The 15,827-nt window shown below is 40.9% G+C and overlaps 2 protein-coding genes across 2 annotated transcripts; both read left to right on the plus strand.

Moving 5' to 3' along the window:
* Positions 1 to 10,029: 10,029 nt before the first annotated feature.
* Positions 10,030 to 11,263, plus strand: LOC306791727 (protein rapunzel-like). Its single transcript, XM_079288593.1, has one exon. It carries the CDS (start codon positions 10,566 to 10,568, stop codon positions 11,250 to 11,252), a length of 687 nt encoding a protein of 228 aa, XP_079144719.1. The 5' UTR covers positions 10,030 to 10,565; the 3' UTR covers positions 11,253 to 11,263.
* Positions 11,264 to 13,403: 2,140 nt separating this feature from the next.
* On the plus strand, positions 13,404 to 15,567 carry LOC306791759 (protein rapunzel-like). The gene is made up of 2 exons (XM_079288630.1): positions 13,404 to 13,492; positions 14,393 to 15,567. Exon 2 carries the CDS (start codon positions 14,447 to 14,449, stop codon positions 15,131 to 15,133), a length of 687 nt encoding a protein of 228 aa, XP_079144756.1. The 5' UTR covers positions 13,404 to 13,492; positions 14,393 to 14,446; the 3' UTR covers positions 15,134 to 15,567.
* Positions 15,568 to 15,827: the final 260 nt, after the last annotated feature.

Raw genomic sequence — 15,827 nt, forward strand, 5'->3', positions numbered from 1 at the left:
CGTTATCTTTAATGGTGTGAGCACTGCAAACGAAATTCAATGTATCTCCATTCACTTGTATTTCCCTTCATTAAAAGTAAACTATAGACGGACACACACACACACGCATACACACACCCTCCTCCAGAACAACCAGCTCTTGATGCTTCTGTTGAATTTCATTGTGTTCCTCTCAGACTCATTCTCTGCATACCTTTCGTGAGCTGTACTGAAGGAATGTGCCGCTTACAGTTTCTTGTGCCCTTTAGTTGCACCTTGTATCCTTATTGTGTATTTGTGGTGACTATAATTATTGCTATTTTATTTACAAAGACTATGTGAAAGGGTGAATGAGATGCGAACAGTTACGGTCGAAAAGCGTTCCATCAGTGCACTCCAGTCCCATTTATATGTTCGGACTGCTTCATGTCACACGCCAACAAGTGCTGGTGCATTTTAAAAACAATCACTGTGGAAACTGATCCTTTTCTGTGACACTGTGTCTGGAAAGAAATGTTGATGTTTAACAATTTGAAACGTTATCTTTAATGGTGTGAGCACTGCAAACGAAATTCAATGTATCTCCATTCACTTGTATTTCCCTTCATTAAAAGTAAACTATGGACGGACACACACACACGCACACACACACACACCCTCCTCCAGAACAACCAGCTCTTGATACTTCTGTTGAATTTCATTGTGTTCCTCTCAGCCTCATTCTCTGCATACCTTTTGTGGGCTGTACTGAAGGAATGTGCCGCTTACAGTTTCTTGTGCCCTTTAGTTGCACCTTGTATCCTTATTGTGTATTTGTGGTCACTATAATTATTGCTATTTTATTTACAAAGACTATGTGAAAGGGTGAATGAGATGCGAACAGCTACGGTCGAAAAGCGTTCCATCAGTGCACTCCAGTCCCATTTATATGTTCGGACTGCTTCATGTCACACGCCAACAAGTGCTGGTGCATTTTAAAAACAATCACTGTGGAAACTGATCCTTTTCTGTGACACTGTGTCTGGAAAGAAATGTTGATGTTTAACAATTTGAAACGTTATCTTTAATGGTGTGAGCACTGCAAACGAAATTCAATGTATCTCCATTCACTTGTATTTCCCTTCATTAAAAGTAAACTATGGACGGACACACACACACGCATACACACACCCTCCTCCAGAACAACCAGCTCTTGATACTTCTGTTGAATTTCATTGTGTTCCTCTCAGCCTCATTCTCTGCATACCTTTCGTGAGCTGTACTGAAGGAATGTGCCGCTTACAGTTTCTTGTGCCCTTTAGTTGCACCTTGTATCCTTATTGTGTATTTGTGGTCACTATAATTATTGCTATTTTATTTACAAAGACTATGTGAAAGGGTGAATGAGATGCGAACAGTTACGGTCGAAAAGCGTTCCATCAGTGCACTCCAGTCCCATTTATATGTTCGGACTGCTTCATGTCACACGCCAACAAGTGCTGGTGCATTTTAAAAACAATCACTGTGGAAACTGATCCTTTTCTGTGACACTGTGTCTGGAAAGAAATGTTGATGTTTAACAATTTGAAACGTTATCTTTAATGGTGTGAGCACTGCAAACGAAATTCAATGTATCTCCATTCACTTGTATTTCCCTTCATTAAAAGTAAACTATGGACGGACACACACACACGCATACACACACCCTCCTCCAGAACAACCAGCTCTTGATGCTTCTGTTGAATTGCATTGTGTTCCTCTCATCCTCATTCTCTGCATACCTTTCGTGAGCTGTACTGAAGGAATGTGCCGCTTACAGTTTCTTGTGCCCTTTAGTTGCACCTTGTATCCTTATTGTGTATTTGTGGTCACTATAATTATTGCTATTTTATTTACAAAGACCATGTGAAAGGGTGAATGAGATGTGAACAGTTACGGTCGAAAAGCGTTCCATCAGTGCACTCCAGTCCCATTTATATGTTCGGACTGCTTCATGTCACACGCCAACAAGTGCTGGTGCATTTTAAAAACAATCACTGTGGAAACTGATCCTTTTCTGTGACACTGTGTCTGGAAAGAAATGTTGATGTTTAACAATTTTAAACGTTATCTTTAATGGTGTGAGCACTGCAAATGAAATTCAATGTATCTCCATTCACTTGTATTTCCCTTCATTAAAAGTAAACTATGGACGGACACACACACACGCATACACACACCCTCCTCCAGAACAACCAGCTCTTGATACTTCTGTTGAATTACATTGTGTTCCTCTCAGCCTCATTCTCTGCATACCTTTCGTGAGCTGTACTGAAGGAATGTGCCGCTTACAGTTTCTTGTGCCCTTTAGTTGCACCTTGTATCCTTATTGTGTATTTGTGGTCACTATAATTATTGCTATTTTATTTACAAAGACTATGTGAAAGGGTGAATGAGATGCGAACAGTTACGGTCGAAAAGCGTTCCATCAGTGCACTCCAGTCCCATTTATATGTTCGGACTGCTTCATGTCACACGCCAACAAGTGCTGGTGCATTTTAAAAACAATCACTGTGGAAACTGATCCTTTTCTGTGACACTGTGTCTGGAAAGAAATGTTGATGTTTAACAATTTGAAACGTTATCTTTAATGGTGTGAGCACTGCAAACGAAATTCAATGTATCTCCATTCACTTGTATTTCCCTTCATTAAAAATAAACTATGGACGGACACACACACACGCATACACACACCCTCCTCCAGAACAACCAGCTCTTGATACTTCTGTTGAATTTCATTGTGTTCCTCTCAGCCTCATTCTCTGCATACCTTTCGTGAGCTGTACTGAAGGAATGTGCCGCTTACAGTTTCTTGTGCCCTTTAGTTGCACCTTGTATCCTTATTGTGTATTTGTGGTCACTATAATTATTGCTATTTTATTTACAAAGACCATGTGAAAGGGTGAATGAGATGCGAACAGTTACGGTCGAAAAGCGTTCCATCAGTGCACTCCAGTCCCATTTATATGTTCGGACTGCTTCACGTCACACGCCAACAAGTGCTGGTGCATTTTAAAAACAATCACTGTGGAAACTGATCCTTTTCTGTGACACTGTGTCTGGAAAGAAATGTTGATGTTTAACAATTTGAAACGTTATCTTTAATGGTGTGAGCACTGCAAATGAAATTCAATGTATCTCCATTCACTTGTATTTCCCTTCATTAAAAGAAAACTATGGACGGACACACACACACGCACACACACACCCTCCTCCAGAACAACCAGCTCTTGATGCTTCTGTTGAATTTCATTGTGTTCCTCTCATCCTCATTCTCTGCATACCTTTCGTGAGCTGTACTGAAGGAATGTGCCGCTTACAGTTTCTTGTGCCCTTTAGTTGCACCTTGTATCCTTATTGTGTATTTGTGGTCACTATAATTATTGCTATTTTATTTACAAAGACCATGTGAAAGGGTGAATGAGATGCGAACAGTTACGGTCGAAAAGCGTTCCATCAGTGCACTCCAGTCCCATTTATATGTTCGGACTGCTTCATGTCACACGCCAACAAGTGCTGGTGCATTTTAAAAACAATCACTGTGGAAACTGATCCTTTTCTGTGACACTGTGTCTGGAAAGAAATGTTGATGTTTAACAATTTGAAACGTTATCTTTAATGGTGTGAGCACTGCAAATGAAATTCAATGTATCTCCATTCACTTGTATTTCACTTCATTAAAAGTAAACTATGGACGGACACACACACACGCACACACACACCCTCCTCCAGAACAACCAGCTCTTGATACTTCTGTTGAATTACATTGTGTTCCTCTCAGCCTCATTCTCTGCATACCTTTTGTGAGCTATACTGAAGGAATGTGCCGCTTACAGTTTCTTGTGCCCTTTAGTTGCACCTTGTATCCTTATTGTGTATTTGTGGTCACTATAATTATTGCTATTTTATTTACAAAGACTATGTGAAAGGGTGAATGAGATGCGAACAGTTACGGTCGAAAAGCGTTCCATCAGTGCACTCCAGTCCCATTTATATGTTCGGACTGCTTCATGTCACACGCCAACAAGTGCTGGTGCATTTTAAAAACAATCACTGTGGAAACTGATCCTTTTCTGTGACACTGTGTCTGGAAAGAAATGTTGCTGTTTAACAATTTGAAACGTTATCTTTAATGGTGTGAGCACTGCAAACGAAATTCAATGCATCTCCATTCACTTGTATTTCCCTTCATTAAAAGTAAACTATGGACGGACACACACACACGCATACACACACCCTCCTCCAGAACAACCAGCTCTTGATACTTCTGTTGAATTTCATTGTGTTCCTCTCAGCCTCATTCTCTGCATACCTTTCGTGAGCTGTACTGAAGGAATGTGCCGCTTACAGTTTCTTGTGCCCTTTAGTTGCACCTTGTATCCTTATTGTGTATTTGTGGTCACTATAATTATTGCTATTTTATTTACAAAGACCATGTGAAAGGGTGAATGAGATGCGAACAGTTACGGTCGAAAAGCGTTCCATCAGTGCACTCCAGTCCCATTCATATGTTCGGACTGCTTCATGTCACACGCCAACAAGTGCTGGTGCATTTTAAAAACAATCACTGTGGAAACTGATCCTTTTCTGTGACACTGTGTCTGGAAAGAAATGTTGATGTTTAACAATTTGAAACGTTATCTTTAATGGTGTGAGCACTGCAAACGAAATTCAATGTATCTCCATTCACTTGTATTTCCCTTCATTAAAAGTAAACTATGGACGGACACACACACACACGCACACACACACCCTCCTCCAGAACAACCAGCTCTTGATACTTCTGTTGAATTTCATTGTGTTCCTCTCATCCTCATTCTCTGCATACCTTTCGTGAGCTGTACTGAAGGAATGTGCCGCTTACAGTTTCTTGTGCCCTTTAGTTGCACCTTGTATCCTTATTGTGTATTTGTGGTCACTATAATTATTGCTATTTTATTTACAAAGACTATGTGAAAGGGTGAATGAGATGCGAACAGTTACGGTCGAAAAGCGTTCCATCAGTGCACTCCAGTCCCATTTATATGTTCGGACTGCTTCATGTCACACGCCAACAAGTGCTGGTGCATTTTAAAAACAATCACTGTGGAAACTGATCCTTTTCTGTGACACTGTGTCTGGAAAGAAATGTTGATGTTTAACAATTTGAAACGTTATCTTTAATGGTGTGAGCACTGCAAACGAAATTCAATGTATCTCCATTCACTTGTATTTCCCTTCATTAAAAGTAAACTATGGACGGACACACACACACGCATACACACACCCTCCTCCAGAACAACCAGCTCTTGATGCTTCTGTTGAATTTCATTGTGTTCCTCTCATCCTCATTCTCTGCATACCTTTCGTGAGCTGTACTGAAGGAATGTGCCGCTTACAGTTTCTTGTGCCCTTTAGTTGCACCTTGTATCCTTATTGTGTATTTGTGGTCACTATAATTATTGCTATTTTATTTACAAAGACTATGTGAAAGGGTGAATGAGATGCGAACAGTTACGGTCGAAAAGCGTTCCATCAGTGCACTCCAGTCCCATTTATATGTTCGGACTGCTTCATGTCACACGCCAACAAGTGCTGGTGCATTTTAAAAACAATCACTGTGGAAACTGATCCTTTTCTGTGACACTGTGTCTGGAAAGAAATGTTGATGTTTAACAATTTGAAACATTATCTTTAATGGTGTGAGCACTGCAAACGAAATTCAATGTATCTCCATTCACTTGTATTTCCCTTCATTAAAAGTAAACTATGGACAGACACACACACACGCATACACACACCCTCCTCCAGAACAACCAGCTCTTGATACTTCTGTTGAATTTCATTGTGTTCCTCTCATCCTCATTCTCTGCATACCTTTTGTGAGCTGTACTGAAGGAATGTGCCGCTTACAGTTTCTTGTGCCCTTTAGTTGCACCTTGTATCCTTATTGTGTATTTGTGGTCACTATAATTATTGCTATTTTATTTACAAAGACTATGTGAAAGGGTGAATGAGATGCGAACAGTTACGGTCGAAAAGCGTTCCATCAGTGCACTCCAGTCCCATTTATATGTTCGGACTGCTTCATGTCACACGCCAACAAGTGCTGGTGCATTTTAAAAACAATCACTGTGGAAACTGATCCTTTTCTGTGACACTGTGTCTGGAAAGAAATGTTGATGTTTAACAATTTGAAACGTTATCTTTAATGGTGTGAGCACTGCAAACGAAATTCAATGTATCTCCATTCACTTGTATTTCCCTTCATTAAAAGTAAACTATGGACGGACACACACACACGCATACACACACACCCTCCTCCAGAACAACCAGCTCTTGATACTTCTGTTGAATTTCATTGTGTTCCTCTCAGCCTCATTCTCTGCATACCTTTTGTGAGCTGTACTGAAGGAATGTGCCGCTTACAGTTTCTTGTGCCCTTTAGTTGCACCTTGCATCCTTATTGTGTATTTGTGGTCACTATAATTATTGCTATTTTATTTACAAAGACTATGTGAAAGGGTGAATGAGATGCGAACAGTTACGGTCGAAAAGCGTTCCATCAGTGCACTCCAGTCCCATTTATATGTTCGGACTGCTTCATGTCACACGCCAACAAGTGCTGGTGCATTTTAAAAACAATCACTGTGGAAACTGATCCTTTTCTGTGACACTGTGTCTGGAAAGAAATGTTGATGTTTAGCAATTTGAAACGTTATCTTTAATGGTGTGAGCACTGCAAACGAAATTCAATGTATCTCCATTCACTTGTATTTCCCTTCATTAAAAGTAAACTATGGACGGACACACACACACGCACACACACACCCTCCTCCAGAACAACCAGCTCTTGATACTTCTGTTGAATTGCATTGTGTTCCTCTCAGCCTCATTCTCTGCATACCTTTTGTGAGCTGTACTGAAGGAATGTGCCGCTTACAGTTTCTTGTGCCCTTTAGTTGCACCTTGTATCCTTATTGTGTATTTGTGGTCAGTATAATTATTGCTATTTTATTTACAAAGACTATGTGAAAGGGTGAATGAGATGCGAACAGTTACGGTCGAAAAGCGTTCCATCAGTGCACTCCAGTCCCATTTATATGTTCGGACTGCTTCATGTCACACGCCAACAAGTGCTGGTTCATTTTAAAAACAATCACTGTGGATCCTTTTCTGTGACACTGTGTCTGGAAAGAAATGTTGATGTTTAACAATTTGAAACGTTATCTTTAATGGTGTGAGCACTGCAAACGAAATTCAATGTATCTCCATTCACTTGTATTTCCCTTCATTAAAAGTAAACTATGGACGGACACACACACACGCACACACACACCCTCCTCCAGAACAACCAGCTCTTGATGCTTCTGTTGAATTTCATTGTGTTCCTCTCAGCCTCATTCTCTGCATACCTTTCGTGAGCTGTACTGAAGGAATGTGCCGCTTACAGTTTCTTGTGCCCTTTAGTTGCACCTTGTATCCTTATTGTGTATTTGTGGTCACTATAATTATTGCTATTTTATTTACAAAGACTATGTGAAAGGGTGAATGAGATGCGAACAGTTACGGTCGAAAAGCGTTCCATCAGTGCACTCCAGTCCCATTTATATGTTCGGACTGCTTCATGTCACACGCCAACAAGTGCTGGTGCATTTTAAAAACAATCACTGTGGAAACTGATCCTTTTCTGTGACACTGTGTCTGGAAAGAAATGTTGATGTTTAACAATTTGAAACGTTATCTTTAATGGTGTGAGCACTGCAAACGAAATTCAATGTATCTCCATTCACTTGTATTTCCCTTCATTAAAAGTAAACTATGGACGGACACACACACACGCACACACACACCCTCCTCCAGAACAACCAGCTCTTGATACTTCTGTTGAATTTCATTGTGTTCCTCTCAGCCTCATTCTCTGCATACCTTTTGTGAGCTGTACTGAAGGAATGTGCCGCTTACAGTTTCTTGTGCCCTTTAGTTGCACCTTGTATCCTTATTGTGTATTTGTGGTCACTATAATTATTGCTATTTTATTTACAAAGACTATGTGAAAGGGTGAATGAGATGCGAACAGTTACGGTCGAAAAGCGTTCCATCAGTGCACTCCAGTCCCATTTATATGTTCGGACTGCTTCATGTCACACGCCAACAAGTGCTGGTGCATTTTAAAAACAATCACTGTGGAAACTGATCCTTTTCTGTGACACTGTGTCTGGAAAGAAATGTTGATGTTTAACAATTTGAAACGTTATCTTTAATGGTGTGAGCACTGCAAACGAAATTCAATGTATCTCCATTCACTTGTATTTCCCTTCATTAAAAGTAAACTATGGACGGACACACACACACGCATACACACCCTCCTCCAGAACAACCAGCTCTTGATACTTCTGTTGAATTTCATTGTGTTCCTCTCAGCCTCATTCTCTGCATACCTTTTGTGAGCTGTACTGAAGGAATGTGCCGCTTAGTTTCTTGTGCCCTTTAGTTGCACCTTGTATCCTTATTGTGTATTTGTGGTCACTATAATTATTGCTATTTTATTTACAAAGACCATGTGAAAGGGTGAATGAGATGCGAACAGTTACGGTCGAAAAGCGTTCCATCAGTGCACTCCAGTCCCATTTATATGTTCGGACTGCTTCATGTCACACGCCAACAAGTGCTGGTGCATTTTAAAAACAATCACTGTGGAAACTGATCCTTTTCTGTGACACTGTGTCTGGAAAGAAATGTTGATGTTTAACAATTTGAAACGTTATCTTTAATGGTGTGAGCACTGCAAACGAAATTCAATGTATCTCCATTCACTTGTATTTCCCTTCATTAAAAGTAAACTATGGACGGACACACACACACGCATACACACACCCTCCTCCAGAACAACCAGCTCTTGATACTTCTGTTGAATTTCATTGTGTTCCTCTCAGCCTCATTCTCTGCATACCTTTTGTGAGCTGTACTGAAGGAATGTGCCGCTTACAGTTTCTTGTGCCCTTTAGTTGCACCTTGTATCCTTATTGTGTATTTGTGGTCACTATAATTATTGCTATTTTATTTACAAAGACTATGTGAAAGGGTGAATGAGATGCGAACAGTTACGGTCGAAAAGCGTTCCATCAGTGCACTCCAGTCCCATTTATATGTTCGGACTGCTATATGTATGCAAGCATCTGCTTGTCTTGATAACAAAATATGTCTTCTGTAATTTGGGTGAACGGACACTTTACACCCTTGTGTCCTGTGAACGTAACTGCCAAAAGACTTCATAAAATGTATGTCTGGACATGAAATAATGGAATATTATCAACTTTGCTATGTTTTTAAATTCAGTTTGAAACGTAAGGTAAATAAAGTCTTCACAGCATTATCAGTGGAACTCAGAAAGTGATTGTTTCCTGGTTATAAAGTGAGACATTGTCTAATAATAGCTGGTATCTGGTCAACCATTGATTGGAAGGTGTAGAGTAAACAACACAATGAAAAGCTTACCCTGTCATTCACTGCATGTGATTAAAGCTGGCAGCCAGTGCATCTGGAGGAACTCCCCTCATCCAATCAGCACAGGCCATGCATGAGTCACTTCCTTGTGCTCACTCCCTTATTTGGCAGGAATGGATGTCCTTATAAACTGGGGAGGACAATGGTGGAAAGGAAAGTCAGATGGCTTCAGTAGACATGGTGATTCTGGCTGTTTAATCTCTGGTGGCAGCTACCGATGGATGAAATGAAAGGAAAAGATGGTTGATTCATGTGCATGTGTGGGACTGTGAATCAGGAAATGAGAGAAACAGGCTGTAAAACAAACAAAGTAATACATCCCCAGCTAATGTTCAAGGTGCCAAATAGCCACTGGAGGTTACCTGAATTGATAAAGATGATTAAACAAAGGTCACCACACGTAACCATTTGTTTATTTCCTGTCTTTATTGTGTTACTATGAAGACACACTCACTGTGGTCCCTGAGTTATTTTTCCTGCAGGACAACATTGTGAAGGATGATTAATGTCGAAACTACGAGAAAGATGCATCACAGATAGCTTTCGGTCAGAAACTAGTTGTAGATTTCTATCATGCTGAAATTAAGTGCTTTTTTTATGAACAATATGTCAAATTATTTCTCAAAACACTTTGTTTAATAATGCCAACAATGTAACCGGTGTGTATAGTTTCTGGTTCTCATTTTATGCAATTAAACTAAATATCTTTCATGTTGTTTGGACATAAGAAGCAATTCTAATTCACAACAGATGAATCGATAACAAAACCATTGTTTACTTTAAGCCCAAGTGTCCTCCTCATGATGAAGCTCTGTGTATCCCTGCAGGCAACATGAGCCCGCATCTTGCCAGTAACATTAGACTGTAACAGGACACCTTCTACAACATGACTTTTGTGCAGCAGCTGGTGACATGTGGGCTGTAGCACCGGCAACCTGAGAGTTAGCCATGAGCGTCATTTTTAGGGTATTGCAAAGACCCTCTGTGCACACTACTTTAAACATAGTTTTGTTTTTTTCTCTCCCCAGCCTATAAACTTACTTTGTGTCGAACATTATCGTGGTAGAGGAAAAGCAGCAGTAATGGCTGATGCAGAAAAGATCACGAAAACTGTAGTCAAGGTGCTGTGCTGCGTGGAAAAGATCTCCTCCTTCGCCGCCTCCATCGACCCCATCTTTGGCATAGTCTCCTCCCTGGTTGGGGTGGCTCGCAAGGGCCTTGATACGAACGAGGGCCACGCTCTAGACAAGGAGTTCCAGCCGCTCCACTCCAAACTGGAGACCATCTCTGTGAAGAACCAGCAATGCCTGAGGCAGATCCGCATTGACGAGGTGAACGAGACCTATGGCAAGTACGAGGAGTACATTAAGCACCAGTACACTGCCTTCAACAACATGGTGGCACAGGTGAAGAAAGATCCGGACAACGCCCAGCGCTACATGGAGGCCTTTGAGAAGATTTACGAGAGGGACAAGAGCGACATGAGCCTGGATGTGTACTACCGCGGCGTGATGGGTACCAAGCTGCTGTTTGGAAGACCCCTGCTGAAGGTGTACCTGGACAACTGCGACGGCGACCGGGAGGTCATGGAGCGCCGCTGTTCACACATCACCCACCTGTTCCACATGGGCCTCATCGCCCTCATGGCCTACACAGCTGTTACGGAGGACGACGAGGACGAGGTGCGGGAGAAGTGGGGCAAGAGGGTGGAGGACATCCAGGACAAGATGCAGGAGGTGCTCAGCCAGTGCAAAGACAAGTCACCCTGAACACGGGGCCATCAGAGAGAACAATGTCTACTCTCAGCTGTGGAAAAAGACAAAATCTCTCTCTCTCTCTAAAACCAAAGCCATGCTTTCATTGTCATTGTTATTGTGTATCGTTGTTTTTGTTTCAAAGAGACCACTGTATGTTTCAGTTGCTTTGTTACTTGCCAATATATGCTGAAGTTTTGTACAATCTCTTAAATTAAAATGCACTTATTATTCGTCGATAAAGTTGTATATTTGTGAAGTCCATTTCATCCACACTAAAACCAACAATCTATATTTAAAAAAACAAAACACGAGTAGCAGTACAAGTTATGAGGGTGTACGTCACTATAGCACTGGATTCAACATGGATGAATACTTTGTGCCCATACAACACAAACAAACCGCCCTCTTCTATAAATAACAGCTCTTAATACTTCTGTTGACGATACCTAATGTTAAACCGAGTTACATGAAACTACTTTCGAGATGACACAGATAAACAATAAACTCATGAAAACTATTTGATTCCATTCCTTACCTTCAATGTTGAATATTACTCGTGGTAGAAAGATGCCTGTCAACAGGTAATATGGTTTGTGTCTAACAATATTTAAGGAAATTCAATACGGGGAACGACTTTATTCAGTCTTTGTCCTGAAGTAAGCTAACCAGCTGCTAGCATAACTGGCTCTCTGCCCTCGACGTCCACACATCACAAGTTATACTGAGTTATATAACTCTTATATCCTACTTATATAAGTTATAGTTCACATACTGAGTCCACAAGTTTGCATTTAGTTAAGTTGGACTATGTAGTAATACAAACAGTTGAGTTTGTCAGGTTCATGCAACATTTATGACATTGTTGGTCAGTCTGTCTGCTTGACAATCATATTCTTCTGCAATAAAAATGATTGAAATGAGATGAACAGACTGAAAACTTTATCTTATTCGATAAAACACGTTGACAGTTTTCCTTTGGGGACATCATTTGAAGTTGAAAAAAGTAATAAATCGCAATATATCGCAGTATCGTGATAATATATCGCGGGACCTCTGGTGATTCCCACTTTATACTAAATAACACAAAAACAATCAAATTAAAACTAAAGGATTTGATTGAATAGAATTTCAATAAAGTCTCATGTAGAAGGTAGAAACCTGACTTGAAAATGGATTAGTATTTTGTATCCGAAACTATGGACGGACACACACACACGCACACACACACCCTCCTCCAGAACAACCAGCTCTTGATACTTCTGTTGAATTTCATTGTATCCCTCTCAGCCTCATTCTCTGCATACCTTTTGTGAGCTGTACTGAAGGAATGTGCCGCTTACAGTTTCTTGTGCCCTTTAGTTGCACCTTGTATCCTTATTGTGTATTTGTGGTCACTATAATTATTGCTATTTTATTTACAAAGACTATGTGAAGGGGTGAATGAGATGCGAACAGTTACGGTCGAAAAGCGTTCCATCAGTGCACTCCAGTCCCATTTATATGTTCGGACTGCTTCATGTCACACGCCAACAAGTGCTGGTGCATTTTAAAAACAATCACTGTGGAAACTGATCCTTTTCTGTGACACTGTGTCTGGAAAGAAATGTTGATGTTTAACAATTTGAAACGTTATCTTTAATGGTGTGAGCACTGCAAACGAAATTCAATGTATCTCCATTCACTTGTATTTCTAATCCTTGGCAAATATAATGCAATTCATCTGCTTGTCTTGATAACAAAATATGTCTTCTGTAATTTAGGTGAACGGACACTTTACACCCTTGTGTCCTGTGAACGTAACTGCCAAAAGACTTTATAAAATGTATGTCTGGACATGAAATAATGGAATATTATCAACTTTGCTATGTTTTTAAATTCAGTTTGAAACGTAAGGTGAATAAAGTCTTCACAGCATTATCAGTGGAACTCAGAAAGTGATTGTTTCCTGGTTATAAAGTGAGACATTGTCTAATAATAGCTGGTATCTGGTCAACCATTGATTGGAAGGTGTGGAGTAAACAACACAATGAAAAGCTTACCCTGTCATTCACTGCATGTGATTAAAGCTGGCAGCCAGTGCATCTGGAGGAACTCCCCTCATCCAATCAGCACAGGCCATGCATGAGTCACTTCCTTGTGCTCACTCCCTTATTTGGCAGGAAGGGATGTCCTTATAAACTGGGGAGGACAATGGTGGAAAGGAAAGTCAGACGGCTTCAGTAGACATGGTGATTCTGGCTGTTTAATCTCTGGTGAGTAAACATCTTTCATATCGTTGCTTTCTAATCTCTGACCTGAAGGATGTTTTAAACTCTGTGTGATAACTGAGGCAGCTACCGATGGATGAAATGAAAGGAAAAGATGGTTGATTCATGTGCATGTGTGGGACTGTGAATCAGGAAATGAGAGAAACAGGCTGTAAAACAAACAAAGTAATACATCCCCAGCTAATGTTCAAGGTGCCAAATAGCCACTGGAGGTTACCTGAATTGATAAAGATGATGAAACAAAGGTCACCACACGTAACCATTTGTTTATTTCCTGTCTTTATTGTGTTATTATGAAGACACACTCACTGTGGTCCCTGAGTTATTTTTCCTGCAGGACAACATTGTGAAGGATGATTAATGTTGAAACTACGAGAACGATGCATCACAGATAGCTTTCGGTCAGAAACTAGTTGTAGATTTCTATCATGCTGAAATTAAGTGCTTTTTTTATGAACAATATGTCAAATTATTTCTCAAAACACTTTGTTTAATAATGCCAACAATGTAACCGGTGTGTATAGTTTCTGGTTCTCATTTTATGCAACTAAACTAAATATCTTTCATGTTGTTTGGACATAAGAAGCAATTCTAATTCACAACAGATGAATCGATAACAAAACCATTGTTTACTTTAAGCCCAAGTGTCCTCCTCATGATGAAGCTCTGCGTATCCCTGCAGGCAACATGAGCCCGCATGTTGCCAGTAACATTAGACTGTAACAGGACACCTTCTACAATATGACTTTTGTGCAGCAGCTGGTGACATGTGGGCTGTAGCATCGGCAACCTGAGAGTTAGCCATGAGCGTCATTTTTAGGGTATTGCAAAGACCCTCTGTGCACACTACTTTAAACATATTGTTTTGTTTTTTTCTCTCCCCAGCCTATAAACTTACTTTGTGTCGAACATTATCGTGGCAGAGGAAAAGCAGCAGTAATGGCTGATGCAGAAAAGATCACGAAAACTGTAGTCAAGGTGCTGTGCTGCGTGGAAAAGATCTCCTCCTTCGCCGCCTCCATCGACCCCATCTTTGGCATAGTCTCCTCCCTGGTTGGGGTGGCTCGCAAGGGCCTTGATACGAACGAGGGCCACGCTCTAGACAAGGAGTTCCAGCCGCTCCACTCCAAACTGGAGACCATCTCTGTGAAGAACCAGCAATGCCTGAGGCAGATCCGCATTGACGAGGTGAACGAGACCTATGGCAAGTACGAGGAGTACATTAAGCACCAGTACACTGCCTTCAACAACATGGTGGCACAGGTGAAGAAAGATCCGGACAACGCCCAGCGCTACATGGAGGCCTTTGAGAAGATTTACGAGAGGGACAAGAGCGACATGAGTCTGGATGTGTACTACCGCGGCGTGATGGGTACCAAGCTGCTGTTTGGAAGACCCCTGCTGAAGGTGTACCTGGACAACTGCGACGGCGACCGGGAGGTCATGGAGCGCCGCTGTTCACACATCACCCACCTGTTCCACATGGGCCTCATCGCCCTCATGGCCTACACAGCTGTTACGGAGGACGACGAGGACGAGGTGCGGGAGAAGTGGGGCAAGAGGGTGGAGGACATCCAGGACAAGATGCAGGAGGTGCTCAGCCAGTGCAAAGACAAGTCGTCCTGAACACGGGGCCATCAGAGAGAACAATGTCTACTCTCAGCTGTGGACCAATGAAAAAAAGACTCTCTCTCTCTCTCTCTCTCTCTCTCTCTCTCTCTCTCTCTCTCTCTCTCTCTCTCTCTCGTTCGTAATAAAACCAAAGCCATGCTTTCATTCTTATTTCAGCATATTAGTTATTGTATCGACATTGTGTATCGTTTTTGTTTCAAAGAGACCACTGTATGTTTCAGTTGCTTTGTTACTTGCCAATATATGCTGAAGTTTTGTACAATCTCTTAAATTAAAATGCACTGATTATTCGTCGATAAAGTTGTATATTTGTGAAGTCCATTTCATCCACACTAAAACCAACAATCTATATTTTAAAAAAAAAACACGAGTAGCAGTAAAAGTTATGAGGGTGCACATCACTATAGCTCTGGATTCAACATGGATGAATACTTTGTGCCCATACAACACAAACAAACCGCCCTCTATAAATAACAGCTCTTAATACTTCTGTTGACGATACCTAATGTTAAACCGAGTTACATGAAACTGCTTTCGAGATGACACAGATAAACAATAAACTCATGAAAACTATTTGATTCCATTCCTTACCTTCAATGTTGAATATTACTCGTGGTAGAAAGATGCCTGTCAACAGGTAATATGGTTTGTGTCTAACAATATTTAAGGAAATTCAATACGGGGAACG

This window comes from Melanostigma gelatinosum, assembly GCF_949748355.1.
Source record: "Melanostigma gelatinosum genome assembly, chromosome: 17".
Taxonomy (NCBI): Eukaryota; Metazoa; Chordata; class Actinopteri; order Perciformes; family Zoarcidae; genus Melanostigma; species Melanostigma gelatinosum.